The sequence below is a fragment of the Sinocyclocheilus grahami genome, unplaced genomic scaffold, assembly GCF_001515645.1.
Source record: "Sinocyclocheilus grahami isolate Dianchi unplaced genomic scaffold, SAMN03320097.WGS_v1.1 scaffold175.1, whole genome shotgun sequence".
Classification (NCBI taxonomy): Eukaryota; Metazoa; Chordata; class Actinopteri; order Cypriniformes; family Cyprinidae; genus Sinocyclocheilus; species Sinocyclocheilus grahami.
Window position 1 is genome coordinate 1,804,609 of NW_015505354.1, and position 18,833 is coordinate 1,823,441.

The 18,833-nt window shown below is 38.4% G+C and overlaps 1 protein-coding gene across 1 annotated transcript in view; it reads left to right on the plus strand.

The window, feature by feature from the left end:
• Positions 1 to 18,833, plus strand: part of LOC107593720 (protein FAM188A) — a 42,069-nt gene that overhangs the window by 15,161 nt on the left and 8,075 nt on the right. Inside the window, exon 10 of the mRNA XM_016283573.1 lies at positions 125 to 205. Within this exon, the coding sequence (XP_016139059.1) occupies positions 125 to 205 (81 nt within the window). The remainder of the gene's footprint in view (positions 1 to 124; positions 206 to 18,833) is intronic.

Consider the following 18,833-nt stretch of genomic DNA (forward strand, 5'->3'; position numbering starts at 1 on the left):
CCAATCATCTTATTGCAGTGAATCAACCTGTTTGTGATGGTTCTGGAATGTGGCTGGCCAGGCCATCATGGCATTGGTATGGAGATTGGTGCTCAACTGCTGTTTCTTTTTTCTGCTTTTAAAGGTTGGCGCGTTTCTCAAATCTCCAAAATTCCCTATTTGGATCCTTGGCAGCGAGACTCATCTCTCAGTATTCTTTACTAAGGTGAGTTAAGAAAATAAGCTCCTTTCTTCTTTCCCTCACTCTTCCACTCTCTCTCTCTCTTTCTTATCTGAAACAGTCTGGCAGTTTGCTTTTCTTTTATTTCGTTATTGAGTGAAGAATCAAAAACAGAAGAATGTGCTAGCAAATAGATTTAGTGCTTTAGACATCTTTTGGAAGAGAACAGAACAAAGAGAGGGGGAGTGTGGGATGGATGATAAGAGGCAGAAAAATGTTTGGACTTCTAAGGCATCCAGTGTGGTGTGTCCTGGCTTCAGGCGACGCGGCATGCGGTCAGATTTGGCACTCCAACATGCTCACAGAGAGAGATGGCTAATGTGAGGTCTATCTTGGGTCTGAGTGGAAATGTCAGTTCATATAACTAGTACTTGGTGTTAAAGCACGTCCTTATGATGGATGTGAGAACTGTATATGCTGATTCCACGGCCTTCCAGAGTGTTGCCGTTAGGGATGGGTGGTAAATGATATAATTTTATTAAGATCATGAAATTTATGTTGTTAACGATGATAAGCTTTGGACATTTTTACTCTGTATGGATTAAACTGAAAGCCTGTCACAACAGAAATAAACCTGACAACAGTGTGTTCACAGTGTCATCTGTGTTTTAGTTTATACAGTTCTGTTGTGTAGCATCTCTTTTGACAAAATGCAATGTTTTGTTGTAAATTAATCATTATATTTTCCTTTGATTAATGATTGTTTAAATTGTTAAAGTTTAATTAGTTTGATTAATTTAATTAAACAATTTTTGATGATAAATTTGTTTTAAATCATAAAATACAGACTCCAGAAAAAAATTAAATGGAAAACACAGAATTTAGGGGAAAATCAAATGAATTTTATGGGGCCCTAAATTAAAAGGTAGCTTACTCTGTGGATTTTAATCAATATCATATGATATGGGAAAAATATTGTGATAATATTTTTGGCCATATCGCCCATCCCTATTTGTCATATGGTTGTTGGACTGTTATAGGTACTTGCTCACTGGCCAGTGTCAAACGAGCTCACTCCATGTCTCTGTGGTATTTTGGTCCCTAGATATGGCCTGGGTCAATTTTTTTCAGCCATTTTATTGTTGCCCAGTTGAAAACCCTCATCCCATTGCTTGGAAAAGTAATGGCACACCTCAGGCTGCACTTTTTGAGTTTTCATTCATGTCAACAGCACAAATCGTATAAGGCATGTTATGCCCTGAGGTTTAATACTTAGGGATATGGGTATGTTTTCATCTTCAGACTGTAAGTATAAGCAATTGAAATGGTGACAGTTCTGTTTTTTATCATATTGCCGTTGTCGCCATTTTAATTTGTCATGCCTAACATCTCCCTTAACAATGGTAAAGTCACTGTAATGCATGACTTCTCATGGCTTAAAGTAGGGCTGGGCAATATGGGCAAAAAATTATCACAGTAAAATTTTTCATATCAGTCGATATTAGTAATTATAAAAATAAATTCCAAATCTTTATTTCTTACAAGTTTAAAGGCAGATATTTGCTCCTAATTGAAAGCTGTAGAAACCAGACCTTTAATTGTGGTTTTAAACTACTCTTTATGGTCAGAACATAACAAACACTTCACATTTTTGAATTCTTCACTTTTCCAGTCATTTTTCCTTAACAAAATAAATATCTTAATAGAAAAATTAATTTACTAGTTTCTGCGTGTTGTAATGAGTGATTTTGTTTCAAATCATGAAGCAGGTTAGCAGTTTGCAATGCAGGCTGCTATAATAATATTACTCTTTATTTTATTTTATTATTTTTTTGGTCTTTTAGAAATGCACATTTGACAGTAGCTTGTGTTAGGATGCAAATGTAAATTTATGTTCATTATCAAAAACGGTAACATCTGTAAAAACTGTAACAGCCTCGTTTTATTAAAAGACCTTTGGTCTTCCATAGTAGCATACAGTTAAAACCACACATATAGCACCTCATTACCATCATAAATATGTAACTATATGGTTTCTTGGAATTTATATGAAAAACAGGAGTCTAAATACATTTAGTATAAATGCACAAATATTATAACTTGATCACAAAAATACTGTAATTATATTCCATTACTCCTTTAATTCATTTAATACATCACTACATTAATAATATAATAAAATTCAATATGAATATCCCACATTTTTGTCACAACACCATGGTGTAGTTAGTGTTACAGTTAGTAAATCCATTGTAAATTATCGCGATATGTAGACTTTGTAGTCTTCTGACTGTATCATTGCGCACAGTGTTTCTGCTGTTTGTCAGCGTGGTTTCATTTGGCTTTAAACTCATTTAAATCACCAGGTCATTTGAGCCGAGCGGATAAAGGGTCTGTGTTGCGCACTTCGAATGAGAAGCGCTGTTTCATTCCGCCTTTGGCACATAAACGTTCCGGTTACTAACGTAACCTTGGTTCCTTGAGATGAAGGAATGAGCGTTGCGTTTAACACACTTATGGGGAAACCATTTGGGAACGAGGAAGTAGCGGCTGTAAAAGCCCGACTTGCTGTTTAGTAGAGTAACGTCTCCACGGCTCCTTTTGCTAGCAAAGTTTGCACTTCGGACTGATGAATGTAAGCATCATTGTGTTGTACCAAAGTTTGAATAATACCTCCTGAAGCAAGGTGTCCTGCGAGCAAACTTGGGCGAGTAACATCGTTCTGTGGTTTTTAGTACTCCGCTTGACACATCTTGAATGGCTTTCCAGGTCAGTCATTGTGCACAGCTCTTTAAAGTCATCAGGACTTGGGCCAGACTCTTCCATATTGCGGAGAAGCTTTTGCCTGAAACACTTGTAGCACCGCCATCATGTGAAGTGCTGAGCCAGCCTGGCCAGCCGTTGAATAAGCTCTATTTGCCAGAGCGGAGGTCATCCTGCAGGGCTTGGATGGATGCACTGCATGGGCTTTTACCCCCAGGGTCGATGGTGGGCATAGATGCACAGCAACCGCCTCTTCGAGAGGGGGGAGCTTGCCATATCCTCTTTCTTCAACGCCGTCAACAGGGGTGAGAGCAGCAGAAGTGGAGTTAACATGCACCAAATAGGGGGCGCGCTATGTCCTGGTGAGTTCGTCCTTTTTTTTTGGCGGGTTGAAGTGCCATTTGTTTTGTGCAGTTGCACAAATCAGGCTTCAGTATCGGAGTAAACGGGAGTTTCCCCATAAGCATGTTAAACACAACAGGAGAGACCGTTCGATAGGGAACATTATATAGAACATTTATCAAACTCTTGTTATCATTTCATCAAGAAATTATATCGCAATAATTATCATTATCATTTTATTGCCCAGCATTAGCTTAAAGCTTTATGCAACTATATGAGAGCAAGACTTTTTAAAACCCACTGGATTACAGTGTTCACAGAGTTTTGTGTGAGTACCCGTGTGTTTTATCCCTTTACTCAACAGAGGAAATGCTTGTTTCTCATGAGGGTTTCCACCTGGAGGCAAATGAGATTGACAGCGAGCATTAATCATGGTCTTACACTTAAGGCCATTTACTGTCAGTACATTATCCTCATCCAGCATTTGTGCATGTGCTGAGAGAGGGTCACACTAGAAACTTTTTTTCCATGATTTGTTTCCTTCCTGTTCAGGACATTTCTGATAGTGATGAGTACTCTTATCATTTTATTATTAATTATATAAACTAGACACTTTTTTAAGTGCAGATCCAGCATAACCAAAATATTTTTGAATTAAATAAAATTCTAAAAGATTTTAAAAAAAAATGTTGGTTTCTTTGAAATGCAGTGCGTGTTTTCTTTTAAATGTCACAAAATACTTCAGACAAAATTTGACAGTTGCAAAATAACCAATGTCATGGTGTCAATGTTACCATGTTGCTATACTGTAGGCAGCACTAACACTAATTTATGTTTCTACTTAGAATGTAGTTATGTATTATTTAGAAATAGACAGGTCTCTGAACAGGGCTGGTTGATTTGCTTTTAAAGCATAATGGGCTTGGAGCAGCAGTGCTTTAATGTATTTGACTGAGTCTTTCATGATTGATGTCTCTCATCCTGATTAGAGCTGCAGGATCAAAATCCTCAGGACTAACAAAGGCTCATCTCATCTGCCCATGAATCACCCTTCATTGTTTCTGTGTGTAGGCCGGTAGTACTGTGTGCTATAGTCTGTTAGTATAGTAGCTATATAGTCTGTGTAGAGACTTTTCTACATAAGAGCTCTGAAAATAAAATTTACAGTAAGTATCCATCTCATCTAAGATCTACACATTTATCATTACACACTGATAGTTTCCCTATCCTTTGTTAGTTACTTCCTAAGTTTCTTAGACCAAATCTAAGCTTGACTACAGTATAATCTGTTAGCCCCAGTGTAGTCAGATGCTGTGATGGGAAGTAACTAAAAGCAGCTGTGATCCTAACATAATTACATTCTTCAGTAATGTAACAGTAGTTCAGCTGCTTTCATAGTAGTGTTTCTATCAAGTAGCATATTTTGTCTGATTTAGTAAACTGGTTGATTCAGTTCACAGATTCATTGATTTGTGTAATTGTTCCTCAATGTTATCAGAATTCTTTGTGCTATATTTATCTTACATTTCTCATAAAAACAGAGAAAGCTGTTCTTTTAATTTGTGAGCTTGAAGTTGTCAAGCATCAGTTTCTCACTAGCTTTTCATATAGGCCTTTATTCAATAATATTGAGGATGTAGCATCTGAGTGGAGAGCTGAACCTCTTGTTACTCTGCTCTCTTATACAAACAGCAGCCCTGTTCAGTGTGCGCGCACACACACACACACACACAATCAATTATGCTCTCACAGGGCACCCACTTACTTCTTTCTCTTCACCTTCTTTCTGGGGCTGGTTAGCGGAGCATAGCCTCAGGGGAGTAATGCCACGAGTTCCGGTAGGAAAACCGATCTTTTCCCCCCAGAGCTCACTGTGTGTCCATCTGGTTTAGTTTTCCAGCTGGAGTCACCAGTAGAGTCAGCCATTCTGCCAGTCCCTCAGAAAGGGGAAAAAGCTCTCGGACGACAACTCGAAGAGCAGCTGTTAACAGGATGCACACTAACACCTTTGGACTAATTAGGTTGAGCTTGCATTCCCTAGTGTGCTAGCTTCATGATAAAATTCAGTTTATTTGACCTTTTGATTGTCCTGAAATAGCCTGTTTGTTGTTGTTGTTTTAATCATTAGGAGTACACAATATCTAGATAACCATATCTGTGCTGTCCAAAATTATCATGTTGATTATTTTTACATGATAAAAAAAGTGTCATATCGCGATATCAATGATATAGCGACGCAATGACGTATGGCGCATTTACGTTCCCTAGCGCGCACAACAACAACACTAAAAAACCCAATAGCAGTGTTCGAATTGAGGGGGGACTGGGGGGGTCCTGGACCTCCCATAAGCATTAAGGGACCCCCAATAACACCCAAAAAAAATATACTGTGGAGGGTCCCCTGGTTTTTCAATAAAACTTTAATACTTAAAATGAAGTTTCGATTGCTGTATTAAATTTAGACCTGCTTATGTTACATATTTTATTTTGACGCGTTTTTAGAGTGTTGCTCGTTATAACCAATCACACACGATTCTGTTGAGCTTAGGAATGCAGTAGCCAATCAGAGGCGTTCAGATTAGTCATCACTGAAACCCCAGAGTTGTTCAGACTGAAACTCGCGAATCCACTCATCATAAGCAACAATGTGCAGATGTACGTACGATGCAAGTTAGAGATTAATTTATCATACAGTGTATGGACAGCTTCATTGGTTATAAGAGGAGTTATGAGTGCTTAAACACTAGCTAGACTGAATGCTAATTTAGAGTGTGTTCTTTCACTGCCTGATTCAGTTTAATAAAATGCATTTAGAATGCTGCCAAAATTCAAGGTATGGGGGCAGAAAATTTATGTATTTATTAGGGCTGCATGATTATGACAAAAATCATAATTGTCGATTATTCCGTTGAAATTGTAATTGATTATTAATTACGATTATCACAATTTACATTGAATGATGTTTATACCATTGTTTGAGGAAAAACTTTTATTGCTTTTCTGTAGCATTAAAGCTCAAATGTCAACTTTACATTGGATTGGTTTCTTCTTTAAATAATACAAAAAAAAGTTAAAATATGCATGGTGTTATAATGTTATACTAACACAATTAAAACAATGGAAAAACTCTTAAGATAACCTGTAGAAAGAAAAGCACACATCTTAAGCACTCAGAATAACAAAAGTGGACTTTGAACAATTAATTGCCTCTTTGAACGATTACGTAATTGTGGCATCTGTAATAGTAATCGCGATTAGAAATTTGATTAATTGTGCAGCCCTAGTATTTATATCTTTTCATATAGTTGATCAATATCACACAAAGAGTGCCATTTTTTCCGCAAAAATCACAAATGTGATATTGATTTTATACAACAATTCAATAAACAAGTTAATATTAAGATATTTACGTTTTAAGGGGCAGTCACACTAGACTTTGAACGCACTAAATGTTTTCGGATGCCGCTGCAAATATGGGCGGGAGCAGGACATGACATCACGCGCCAAGGTTTCCCCTCAGTTATCACAACATGGATTCTGATGTGCTTGTACTGTGTCTTTTGCGACGGCGTCGAAAGCGTCTGGAAAGGAGAAGGCTGTGGGTTCACCCTATTCTATGGACTCGGAATGAGCGGGGAGAGTTCCATTCTTTAATTCAGGAGCTTCGGCTGGATGAGGATCGCCACAAGGAGTACTTTCGGCTCTGTCATATTTTTTTAACTATAGTGAATAAACTGTATTAATGAATGAAATGTTCAAGGTGTCTGAATAAATTTTGGTTTGACTGTACGTACATGCATGCATTTTTAAGTGCTGTGCTTTAAGTGCTGTATGTTTTTCCCTTTAAATAGGTCATTTAAAAAGTTCCTGTGGTGTGCAAAATTAATTTTAAAATGAGTTTGAAAATATAAAATAACGAACAACATTAAGTAATTTAATAATAATACACTCGTGTATAGAAATTATATTGTACTATCTCTCTCTCTCTCTCTCTCTCTCGCTCATATATATATATATATATATATATAAAAATGTGTCCGCAATCAAATGTACCGTCTGTTCCTGTTTCTATTGACACCACGAACCATGCAGCTTCTTTTTTTTATTTTGTTTTTATAATCTTTTAAAGATGTATTATATAAAATAGGACGCTACGGCTAAAATTAGCTCTTTCTCCATTTTTTAATTTCTGTACAGAGAGGTCACGCAGTGACGTATCGGTCTTCTACTGGTCGCACGTGATGCGAATTCGCAGGTCAGTGTTCACCAAACTTGAACTTTGGAATGCAGCGAAATGCTAAATTTTTCACATGAGCTTGCATTTCCGGTCTGACGCATTCGCATGCGTATGAATGGAACGAAAAGTGCAGTGTGACCGCCCCTTTAGACACCATATTGCCTTTTTTTTCCTGCTCTATTTTGCCAACAAAAATGGTTCCAAACAAAGCCACAGCACTGTTTTGTCTCTAAAAAACATGGCAGTGTTTTGTCCCTGAGTGAATCAACCTTAAATAATTCTGTTCAATCGCAATGACTCACTCATTAACAGTGACTTGCTTCCACCTACTGGCGGTTTTAATTTCACATTTTAAAGGACCTTTTTATATATATTTTAAATCATTTCAAATATCAGTATTCAACGTTTTAAGATTAAAATATCAAAACATTATTATGCATTTGTAACTGCAGGTTAAAGCATTCATGCCTTACAATAAACAGTGTGTATATGCATCTAAATGCCACTTCAGATGCAGCATCTGTGTTTCCTTTACATTGCATGAATTTTGTTGATAATGATTTTATTTGTTTGGTAACAGCCCTAAATGAAAAAAAATGGCTTTACAAAGGTACAAATGCCCATAAAGGGTAAAAATTATTTAAAACTTGTTGGAAAAGATACATTTCTGTCACTGCTGTTTAACTGACCACCACACAGAATCAGCTGTCCATGGCAGTCCTACAGCGCAACACACTCAGCAAAATATTGTCTGATTGTCGATCGTTATCGATAAAATCCCTAAAAAATTGTGTTTTTTTTTCAACATCGCACACCCCTAGGCTAGATATTTAATTATTCTTTGCTTGTGATTGTTTTGGTACACCTAATTCACTGATCATCATAAAATAATCTTTTATCTTAGAATTAGGTTTTCTCAACGATGACGAGGACAAGACCAAAAATATGCATCAAATGTATATAAAGTTTTATTTTTATTTTATTTTTTTTTCTTTTGTGAAGGGGGTGGGGGGCTGGTTAGTGGGACCCCCCCAAAAGCTTTGAGACAATTCGAACACTGCCGAATAGGTGTGTTCGACTTGAAGCAGCGCTGCACAGACTGATCGGTGTATGACATCAAAGTATCACGAGAGCGGTTCTAGAGCATATTCGAGCCGCCTATTTTTGGCGAAGCAGCACGGAGAGCTGCTTCTGGGACGCTTCTGAAACGTGCCGCGGCGTGGTTGGTGTAAACGCAAGCATTGACTAGAGCAGGGGTAGGCAAGTTCGGTCCTAGAGAGTGCAGAGTTCAGCTCCAACCCTGAAAAAAAAATAAGGATAAGTATGTTATCCTTATTTTTGACAGCTGCTCATTAGGTGTGGAGAATTTGATATAGTTTTGTGGTTGTTCTGGTCTAATTTTTGGTGACTGTTCTGCAGTTTGTCAGTGGTTTCCTAAAAATTTATTTTAGACAAAGATTTCTCTCTTACGAGATTTGTCTGTTAATGCAGTTTGTTTGTAATGTTTCATGGAAGGTAGCTTTTTTTCCCCTCTCTCTGTGTGCGCGCATGAGTTAAATATCTTTAATGTCAAGTTTTAAGCTTGTCTCCCTGCGGATCTATACTCCCGTTACTGTCTTTGTTTGTCCCTGTGTCTCTGCTTTTAGCCTCTAATAGGGTTTGTGTTTCACTCTTATCTGATTTATGTGCACACAAAGCAGCAGACACTACACAAATGACCTTTCACAGAGGTCCTGAGAGGGTCACGGACACACAGACACACCAGTGGACACTAAAGGAATGATCTCAGGTCCCAGTGGATGAACAGCCACACATACCCTGAGGACAGTGAGTAATGGAATAGCAGCTTTTAGCACAGCACACTGGTAACTATAACCGTGTATAATGCAGAGAAACACGATCCGTGACTACTGAACCACAGTACCCCTGTTTATACCAAATCTGATGTGTCTCTTGCTCACACACCCACTCACAAGGTGATTAATGGGTCTTCTGATGCTGTGGCCTGTGTTGAACACCAAGATGATGGTGTCCCTCTTTGAACACTTTGACTTTTTTACCTCTCCTCTTATAGCTGCTTTCATGCTCTGCTTTGATTTGAGGTGATGAGCATCACATCCCTTATTTCCTTCCATCCTGCTCTGTTTCTCTGGAGGCCCTTTGTCTGTATCTTAGTATGGGATGTTAACCTTCTTGTCCCTCGGTTCCTTGTTCCACTCATCAGACTACATTCTGTCTCGGCTCTGATGAGGTTAACGTCCTCATCTCTTTACTGATCCCTTGGTCCTCTTCTCCTTCCTGTCCACCCTTCAGGGGCCTGATCCCTTCTTATACCCACAAACCACTGCAACCGGCCCTTAGCTCACAAAGCTGTTTTCGTCCAGCTTCCAATTTGGCCCCCTGCTCTGCGCAAAATACTTTGTAAATGATGGCACTATAAATATGAGGGATGTGATTTAATGGCTCTGTTCCAAAACATAGTGAGCTACTTATGGAGAAAGTATTCTGGGGTGTCAGAGGTATTCTTCTGACATAAAGGCTTAATATTTCCTTCAAGGAGAAGGCAATCGAATGGATGGATGGATGTAGTCATGAAATGTTAAGAAATTCCACTATTTGACCATTTAAATACTCTAATTAGTCATAGCAAACCATATTTTTAATTTTTAATTAATACTACTTGGTTTAAAAACAGCTGAAAACAATGAATTGTAAGCCTTTTCCCATCACTAGACATAGAAATAAAATATGAAAACAATGAATAGTAAGCCATTTCCCATTAATAAACATATAGAAATAAAATCTGAGGAGATTATTCTGCAATGGCAGTCTGAGGCTGAACATTAACATTTCATACTAAAATATTGATAAATGTTGTGATGTAAACTGCAGTTAAAATGTTAGTTCTTATTTGTAAGTACTTAGTTTAACAACATGGTAGCATCAAACTATTAAAATTAATGTGGAGCATTTTAAATTGGTCACTTATAATGTTCTGTAACAGCTGGGATGTTGCCTTAGAACGCAACTGCCTGTATAAGAAATAGTCAGTGAGTCAGCTCGCTAGGTTTTGGAACGGATCTCTTTAAAAGGAAAAAGAAACTGGTAAAGTCGTCTGGTGTACCCCAGGGCTCTGTCATTCTCTGCTAATTTACTGACTCTATGCCCCCAAACACAAACACTCGCCTTACTTTTGTGAGTCCCACAGGAGCTCACCTCACTGCAGCAGTCATGCTTCTGTCGAGCCCTGCTCTGCTACCGTGAGGAGCCCTCGATCTTTTGTACTGCCACATAGGACCAACGTGTTCTCACAGCAATAGTGCAACAGTGAATGTGACCCGAAACCAGCACAGGCTCTGATTTCTGTCATCCTGAAAGACTTCAATCATCACGTTCTTAAATGTCTTCATGAAAGGATGGCACAGTGGTATATACACTAACATATGTAAAAGAACAGAATGGGAAGGAAGGAAAATAATATCTCTTAATAGATTCCAGTCTCATCAGACAGTTGTCTCTCAGAGGCATTGTGCTGTCTGACATATCATTAATCATTCCTTTAGTGGGATCTGAACTATTATACACGCTTCAGCTTTGTAGTGCCGCACTTACGCACACATATGAACGCGCCAGCAATTCTATGAGAATTAAATATAACCTCTTGAGGTTACCTCAAGAACCTCTTTCACACCAAGAATGATAACTATATTAGCGTCCACATCAATGGACAATCACGTTCCAAAGTCAAGTAAATTCTGATTGTCTGTCAGTGTCTTCATTGTTCATCAGTCGTATAATCGAACATGTGCCATCATCGGCCCTGCCTTGTATTTCATCTCTATCAAGGTTCTGCATGGCTGTATGGCCAAACATGCGCACACTACTTTATACCCAAGGGGCTCGTAATACATCCAGGGCCTCACATCCTCTCTTAACCCACAACAATGACTTCTTCAGCGGCCTCTCACTAACACTGACGCCTGTATAGTGAATACTTCACCAACAAAAGACGTGGACACAAAGAGAGAACGACAAGGAGATGGAGAGATATTGTTAAATGTACAAATGGACAGACCTTGACTTTAAAAGCGAGACGCCAGAGGGAGTAAAGTGTGGATGTGATAGTCTAGTCAGTGACCCAGCCATCTCTGACATATCGGGTGTCTGAAGTGCTGCTGTCTGATGCTGGTGACATTTACTCTGCCGTGGAGAACTTCAGATGAGCAGATCTACCTGTAGTTTGAGTTACAGTGGTCTGGTAGCCGTAATTGGTAGTGTGGCTAATGTGACTGTGTAATTGTTGCTGCTGCTTTGATGTTGGTTAAACACTGTGCTTGTTGTTTGGAGTTTGGCTGCTGAGAAGACCTCCTTGAATGGGTTTTCACCTCAAAACCCATGAACCTTTGCACCTGAACCAGACTCTCTCAGAGATACCAATCTTTCCTTCAAGACTAATAGCATCTGGTTGAAAGTTTCAGTGACAACAGGTGTTCTTTTACAAAGCATGGTCAGTTCAGAAGTAGGATTTTTTTGTCTGAAACCATTTAAATTGCAGCAGGTTGCTAAGTTGCTCTACGAGGTAGTATCCAGGGCTGGTTATCGATTCTGATCTACAAGCTTTCAATTTGATTTGATTCTGATTCATTTAAGTTGCATTACCAATGAAAAGTTTGGGTCCAGTACAAATATTATTTATTTTTTTTTTTTTTAAATAAGTCTCTTATGCTCACCAGGGCTGCATTTATTTGATTAAAAATACAATAAAACAATAATATTGTGAAATATTATTAACATTTAAATTAAAAAAAATTCAACATCCATTACTCTGGTCTTCAGTGTCACATGGGCCTTCAGAAATCATTCTAAGTTGCTAATTTTTTTTAACAATGTAAAAGTCTTTACTTTCTCTGTTGAACAATTTAATGCATCCTTGCTATTTCAAACTATACAAGTTATTTCAATTGCTAGTTCAGTTCCTGATGAATCAACACAACCAAAAATTCCTATGTGAATGCTAACTGAAAAACACAGTATTTCCTGTGTGGATCTGCTCTTATAAATGTTTTTAGAAGTGTTTTTATTATTATTATTATTATTATTCATTACAAGAGCTGGCTCATAAGAGTCATTTGTACATGAATGGGACTATAGTGCTTGCGATGTATGTTTTTTGAATAATGTTTGTTTAAAAAAATTCAACATCCATTACTCTGGTCTTCAGTGTCACATGGGCCTTCAGAAATCATTCTAAGTTGCTAATTTTTTTTTAACAATGTAAAAGTCTTTACTTTCTCTGTTGAACAATTTAATGCATCCTTGCTATTTCAAACTATACAAGTTATTTCAATTGCTAGTTCAGTTCCTGATGAATCAACACAACCAAAAATTCCTATGTGAATGCTAACTGAAAAACACAGTATTTCCTGTGTGGATCTGCTCTTATAAATGTTTTTAGAAGTGTTTTTATTATTATTATTATTATTATTCATTACAAGAGCTGGCTCATAAGAGTCATTTGTACATGAATGGGACTATAGTGCTTGCGATGTATGTTTTTTGAATAATGTTTGTTGTCATGATACCAGCCACTAGGGATCCCACATGAGGCGAGCGTCATTGTCTTTACTCTCACTGATAGTGGCCGCATTGTGTCGCTGCACATTTGGATGAAGTTGAAACTCAGGTCCCCTAAAATTGACAACTAAATGATGAGTGTCCACATGACACTTTTGATACTTTTGATCCTTCTACAGTTAAGTTGTGAAATAGTGATAGGGCAAGATAAAATCAGCTTCAAACTGATCTAGATTTTACCTTATTATTTTTTCTTCACAAGAGCTGGAATGTATCAGGCTGGTCTGATACATTCCAGGAGTATCAGGAGTGTAACAAATGCATGTTCAGTCTAATGTACAATGTCACATCACCTTTTAAGGGTAAACTGTGTTAATTTTTTATTTCTTTTTTTCAAAGTTTTCTAAAAACAGAGTCAAGCACACTCTTTTCCTCTTGTCTGTCATCTGCATATGACTGTCCTTATCACAGATTTGATACTTTGTGTAATTTTATGGCTTTCTTAGAGATGAGGATGAGGTCTTTCTCTTTCTTTATCTTTTTCTGACTTTATTTTACTCCAGCTGGGTGGATTGTGTAAGTAAAGTACTTTATATTTCACATTTGCAAAAAAAAAACATTGCCCATAATCACCGCTAGTGATTCTGTGTGAGCGTTCATGAGATTTGTGTATGGTCTCATGGATATTTCTGAAGCTCAGTCGTCAGCATCTATTGGCTTTTCTCACTCTTGTGCGTGAGCCGCCTCTATGATCTCCATCTATGGCCTCCAACTGTTGCCTTCTACAGTGCGTGTGCGCGCGTGCGTGCATTTGGGTCTGAAAAAAATAATGAAAGCCAGATTCAGGATTCTTAACATGTGACTCTGCTTTACAGATATGTTGAAAAATTATGCTCACTGAGCCTGTTGATAAACAGGTATATATAATAGCACTGTATCTAAGTGCACAGAGTGCAAATTTAAATATTACCAATGCCCTGACAGAAACGCTTAAAGGCATAGTTCACCCAAAAATAAAAGTTCTGTCATTAATTACTCACCCTCATGTCGTTCCAAACCCGTAAGACCTCCATCTTCGGAACACAAATTAAGATATTTTTGATGGAATCTGACAGCTCTCTGACCCATAGACAGCAATGTAATTACCACGATCAACGTCCAGAAACCTAGCAAGGAGATCGGTAAAATAATCCATGTGACCTCGGGGTTCAAACATAATATTACAAAGCTACGAGAATACTTTGGATTGGATTATTTTACTGATCTCCTTGCTTCGTTTCTGGACGTTGATCGTGGTAGTACCCTTGCTGTCCATGGGAGGGTCGGAGAGCTGTCAGATTCCATCTAAAATATCTTAACTTGTGTTCCGAAGATGAACGGAGGTCTTACGGGTTTGGAACGACATGAGGGTGAGTAATTAATGACAAAATTTTAATTTTTGGGTGAACTATCCCTTTAAGCGTTTCTGTCAGGGCATTGGTAATATTTAAATTTGCACTCTGCACTTAGATACTGTGCTATTATATATACCTGTTAGTATAGGCACAAGGCACTCTATGACTTGATCGTGCCCTTTACTATGTGTAATTTAAGACCATTTTAGACCATGTTCCTTTTTTTAGTGAGTAAATGACGCTTTATTTTCTCTGTGTCCCTGAAAACCAAAACCATCCAGGATAGCAGGTCTGTGTGGAGAATCTGACATCAGTGTGGCTCCACGGATCCGTCTGGGTCAGATCGCTCATAGCCCAGAACCATCAAGCTGAAGTCTTTACGTAGCACACTGCTCTGTAATTCCCCTCTATTAGAATGTGTGTGAGAGCGACGGAGAAACGCTGACTCTGCAGGGTTGGTTACAGGACTGGTGGTGGTGTTATGAAGCCACAGTGTAAACATCAGCGGAACAGCATATTGTTTTTGTCACCAGGGGTCAGACATTATAACAAGACATGCACTCATTTGCTATTAGCATGGAGCCACAGTGCATGTTTGTGTGCGAGGAAGGTGATGTGAATTGTGATTTCTAACCAACAAAACATTCTTCTTCTTTGACATTCTTCACAATGACTGGCCTATGTCTATATCTTCATTATGCAATGCAGTGGAAAGGCAGTTTGCTCACCCTCATGTCATTCCAAACCTGTCTAAATTTCTATTTTCAGTGGAACATGAAGAAAACAATAAATTTTGATCAACAATGCTTCTGATCTGTTGCATACAATGAAAGCATGCAGTGATCAGTTATTGAATCAACCTTAAGTTATTATTTTTAATTATATAAAAATCTTTTAAACAGGAAATGCTGGTTACTTCAGTTGATATTCACCAAGCAGTTTTCAGTTGTCAATTAATTTATATTAAACAAATAGTAATTGAAAATCTGTTGTTTTTTTGTTTTTGTTTTTTTGTACAGTACCAAGTTAAAAGGATTCCTGAATTTACAACATTAATATACAGCATTCACTTGGAGAAAATTACTTTCATAACCAAGTAAAAAGAACATTATACACTAGCCTTCAAAATTTAGGGTCAGTAAGATTGGTTGATTTTTTTTAAAGAAATTATTACTTCAGCAAGAAAGCATTAAAGTGGAGGCTTTCTTCAGTGCAATATAATAGAAGTCAATTTAAAAACCATTTTGAAAAACAGTCCTGCTACTCTTCTTTAGTGTACAATGAAAACATACAGTGACTTCAAACTGTCACGCTGCAATAAATAAATTAATAAATATCATACAATAGTAAAGAATAACCCCATTTTTTTATTTTTTTCACAGAAGAAAGAAAATCATATGGGTTTTAAAATGATAAGAGATAGAATTTTCATTTTTAGATGAAATATTCCTTTTGAGTCTGTCAGATTGTTTGACCAATGTTTATGGAGCAGTTAAACTCTTAAGAGTTCATGGCAGAAGTATCCCCATCCATTACCTATTGAAACTTCTCACTTGTATAATTAAGCACTCGTCCATTTTTCTCTGTCTCGCACCACTACTGAGCTTCGTGCTGCTGCTATATGTTAAAACTAACAAATCTTTTTCATTCCTTCAGGAATGAGGGTTTATAACTCCACTTGGCCTCAGGCAAGGGCTCTGAAAGTTTAATTTCGTTTTGACTACCTGCCATTCGACTGTGGAAAGGTGTCCTGTTTGACTGAGTGGAGTACTAGCTCAGATTGTGGTATTAAGACAAACAGTATCCTGCTGCAACTCCTTGTCATCTACTTTCTTATTCCTTTGTACCTCATTTTTGCTTTCTCATTTTATCTCCTCTATTGCTCTGTCCCTCTTTCTTAATGTGAGACTGTGAGCTGTATATTTACTCTGTGAAACAAGAGGAGATATTTGTGAGTGTTACACTGAAACCATACTGTGAAATTATACAGCCTGTGTTTATGTTCACTCTTTCATGACCGTGTTTATATGTTCATTGCTAATGTTTGTTCTTTTCAATTGCAGTAAAACACTTTATATTTGACTGGACTTTTTGATTTTCTGAAGAAAGCGTGAGTGGTTCTTGCCTGTGCAGAACTGATGCGAGAGTGTTGTGGGTGGTTGCCAGTAGAGCCCGACCGATATGGGTTTTTTGGGGGGCTGATACCGATATTAGGGAGTAAAAAAGGCCGATATCGATATATCTGCCGATAATCTTTGTGTATATTATAGAACAGTACCAGTCAAAAGTTTGGACACTTTCCCATTTGTGTGTCCAAACTTTTGACTGGTACTATATATAGAATACAGTATATACATAAACAGAATATATATACATAAGCACATTTTTTGCAATCACTCAAATGTGGTGATCAAACACTTATAATGACGTGACAAAGATATGTAATGGAGGCAGGGCATTTAACAATTTAACAATAAACTTTATTATCCAAAATGAGTCTGACATCAGTGCACTGAACAGTAAAGTTGAAGTTTATTCAACTTTATTTCAATTCAAATCCATTCAACTTTATTCCGTTGAAGTTTATTAAACTTCTGAACATTCATTCACGGATTTGCGCTACTGTCTTCACACACAGATGAAACTTACCTAGAGAAGTGTGACATAATATACCTCTGTAAATAAATACAATTTAAATTCACGTCTCACGCACTTTAATGCCCTTTGAATGTATTGTGTACATTCCCTTGAAACTGGAATCATGGCGGAATATCATGTGAAGTCCACTTCGCAGGGCACTTACGGTCGAATAAGACAACGCTTGAATGCTGCTGGCTGAACAAGAGACCTCCATACTGACGTGAAAGTGTTGGCTGGTGTCACTATCTCACGAACGCGGCGGCGAATCTCCACCAAATTCGGGGGATCCCTTCAGCTCGAGGAGCCCTCCGAACACCACCCTCCGTGCGTCGGTAGCCCCCCGGGATCGCCAGATCGGTTGGCGCCCGACCGCGAATTTAACCGCCCGTAACTCCCGGACCCCGGGGGCTATCGACGCGGGGGTGTACACTCGATTCGGCATTCGAGAGGGTTCCTCGAGCTGAAGGGATCCCCCGAATTTGGTGCGGATCCGCCGCGCCGTTACGGAGATATGGCCGTTCAAAGTTTCAATGGTATTCCATACACTTAAGCTTTAAAGCGTTTCATCCAGGTCGCCAGTAGCAAACAATGGAGGCTGGACAAACTATCTAATTACACCATTTACAAGCATTTTATCTGTGTTTTATGTAAAAAAAAAATTTCATATCTGTGGCATATTCGCTAATACCGATATATCTGCGACAGGCTCATATCTAGTCAAGTCAAGATGTCGCCGATGATGGCTGCCTCCGTGGCGTGCTCTGCAGGTGTTTTTATGTTTTTGTTAGTTTGTCCTGTCTTTAGTTCTATCCCCGCAATCAGTTTCACCAGAGATGAATTGCTGGACATTCGGCAGTACACATCACCCGATATTTCACTTGTTTTCGACTATTCTGGTGTTTTGATGGACATAGTAGTTGGCAGAGCAGCTGCGCTGATCAATTGCTTCAGGATGCACAGACGGGGGAAGTAATATATTGTAATATATTGGATCACTGTTACACCACAATAAAGAATGCATATCACTGTCCCACGGGCAACTTTGGGGCTCTCTGATCACAGTTTAGTTCATCTTATACCGACCTACAGGCAGAAACTGAAATCAGCTAAACCTGTAATAAGGACTGTAAAAAGATGGACTAATGAAGCAGAGCAGGATTTACAAGCTTGTTTTGACCTCACTGATTGGAGTGTTTTTGAAGCTGCTGCCACCGATCTGGACAAGCTCACAGAGACTGTAACATCATATATCAGTTTTTGTGAAGATGTGCATTCCTACCAGGACTCATTTAACCTACAACAACGACAAACCATGGTTCACTGCAAAACTCATAGACGGCTCCGTCAGGCCAAAGAAGATGCTTACAGGAAGGGGGACAATGTCTTGTATAAACAGGCCAAATACACACTGGAAAATGAGATCAGAGTGGCAAAGAGGAGTTATTCTGAAAAACTAAGGACTCAGTTCACTTCCAGCGACTCAGCATTCAGTGTGGAAAGGTCTGAAAGAGATCACCAACTACAAGACACCATCCCCCAGCACTGTGGAGAATCAACACCTGGCAGACGATCTGAACGAGTTCTGCTGCAGGTTTGAAAAAACACCATTAACGCCTCCTGCAACCCCCCTCTCCCCCACATCTGCACTTCAAATCAGTGAAGACGAGGTGCGCCAGGTCTTCCGGAAGCAGAAAAGGAAAAAAGCACCAGGCCCAGATTGTGT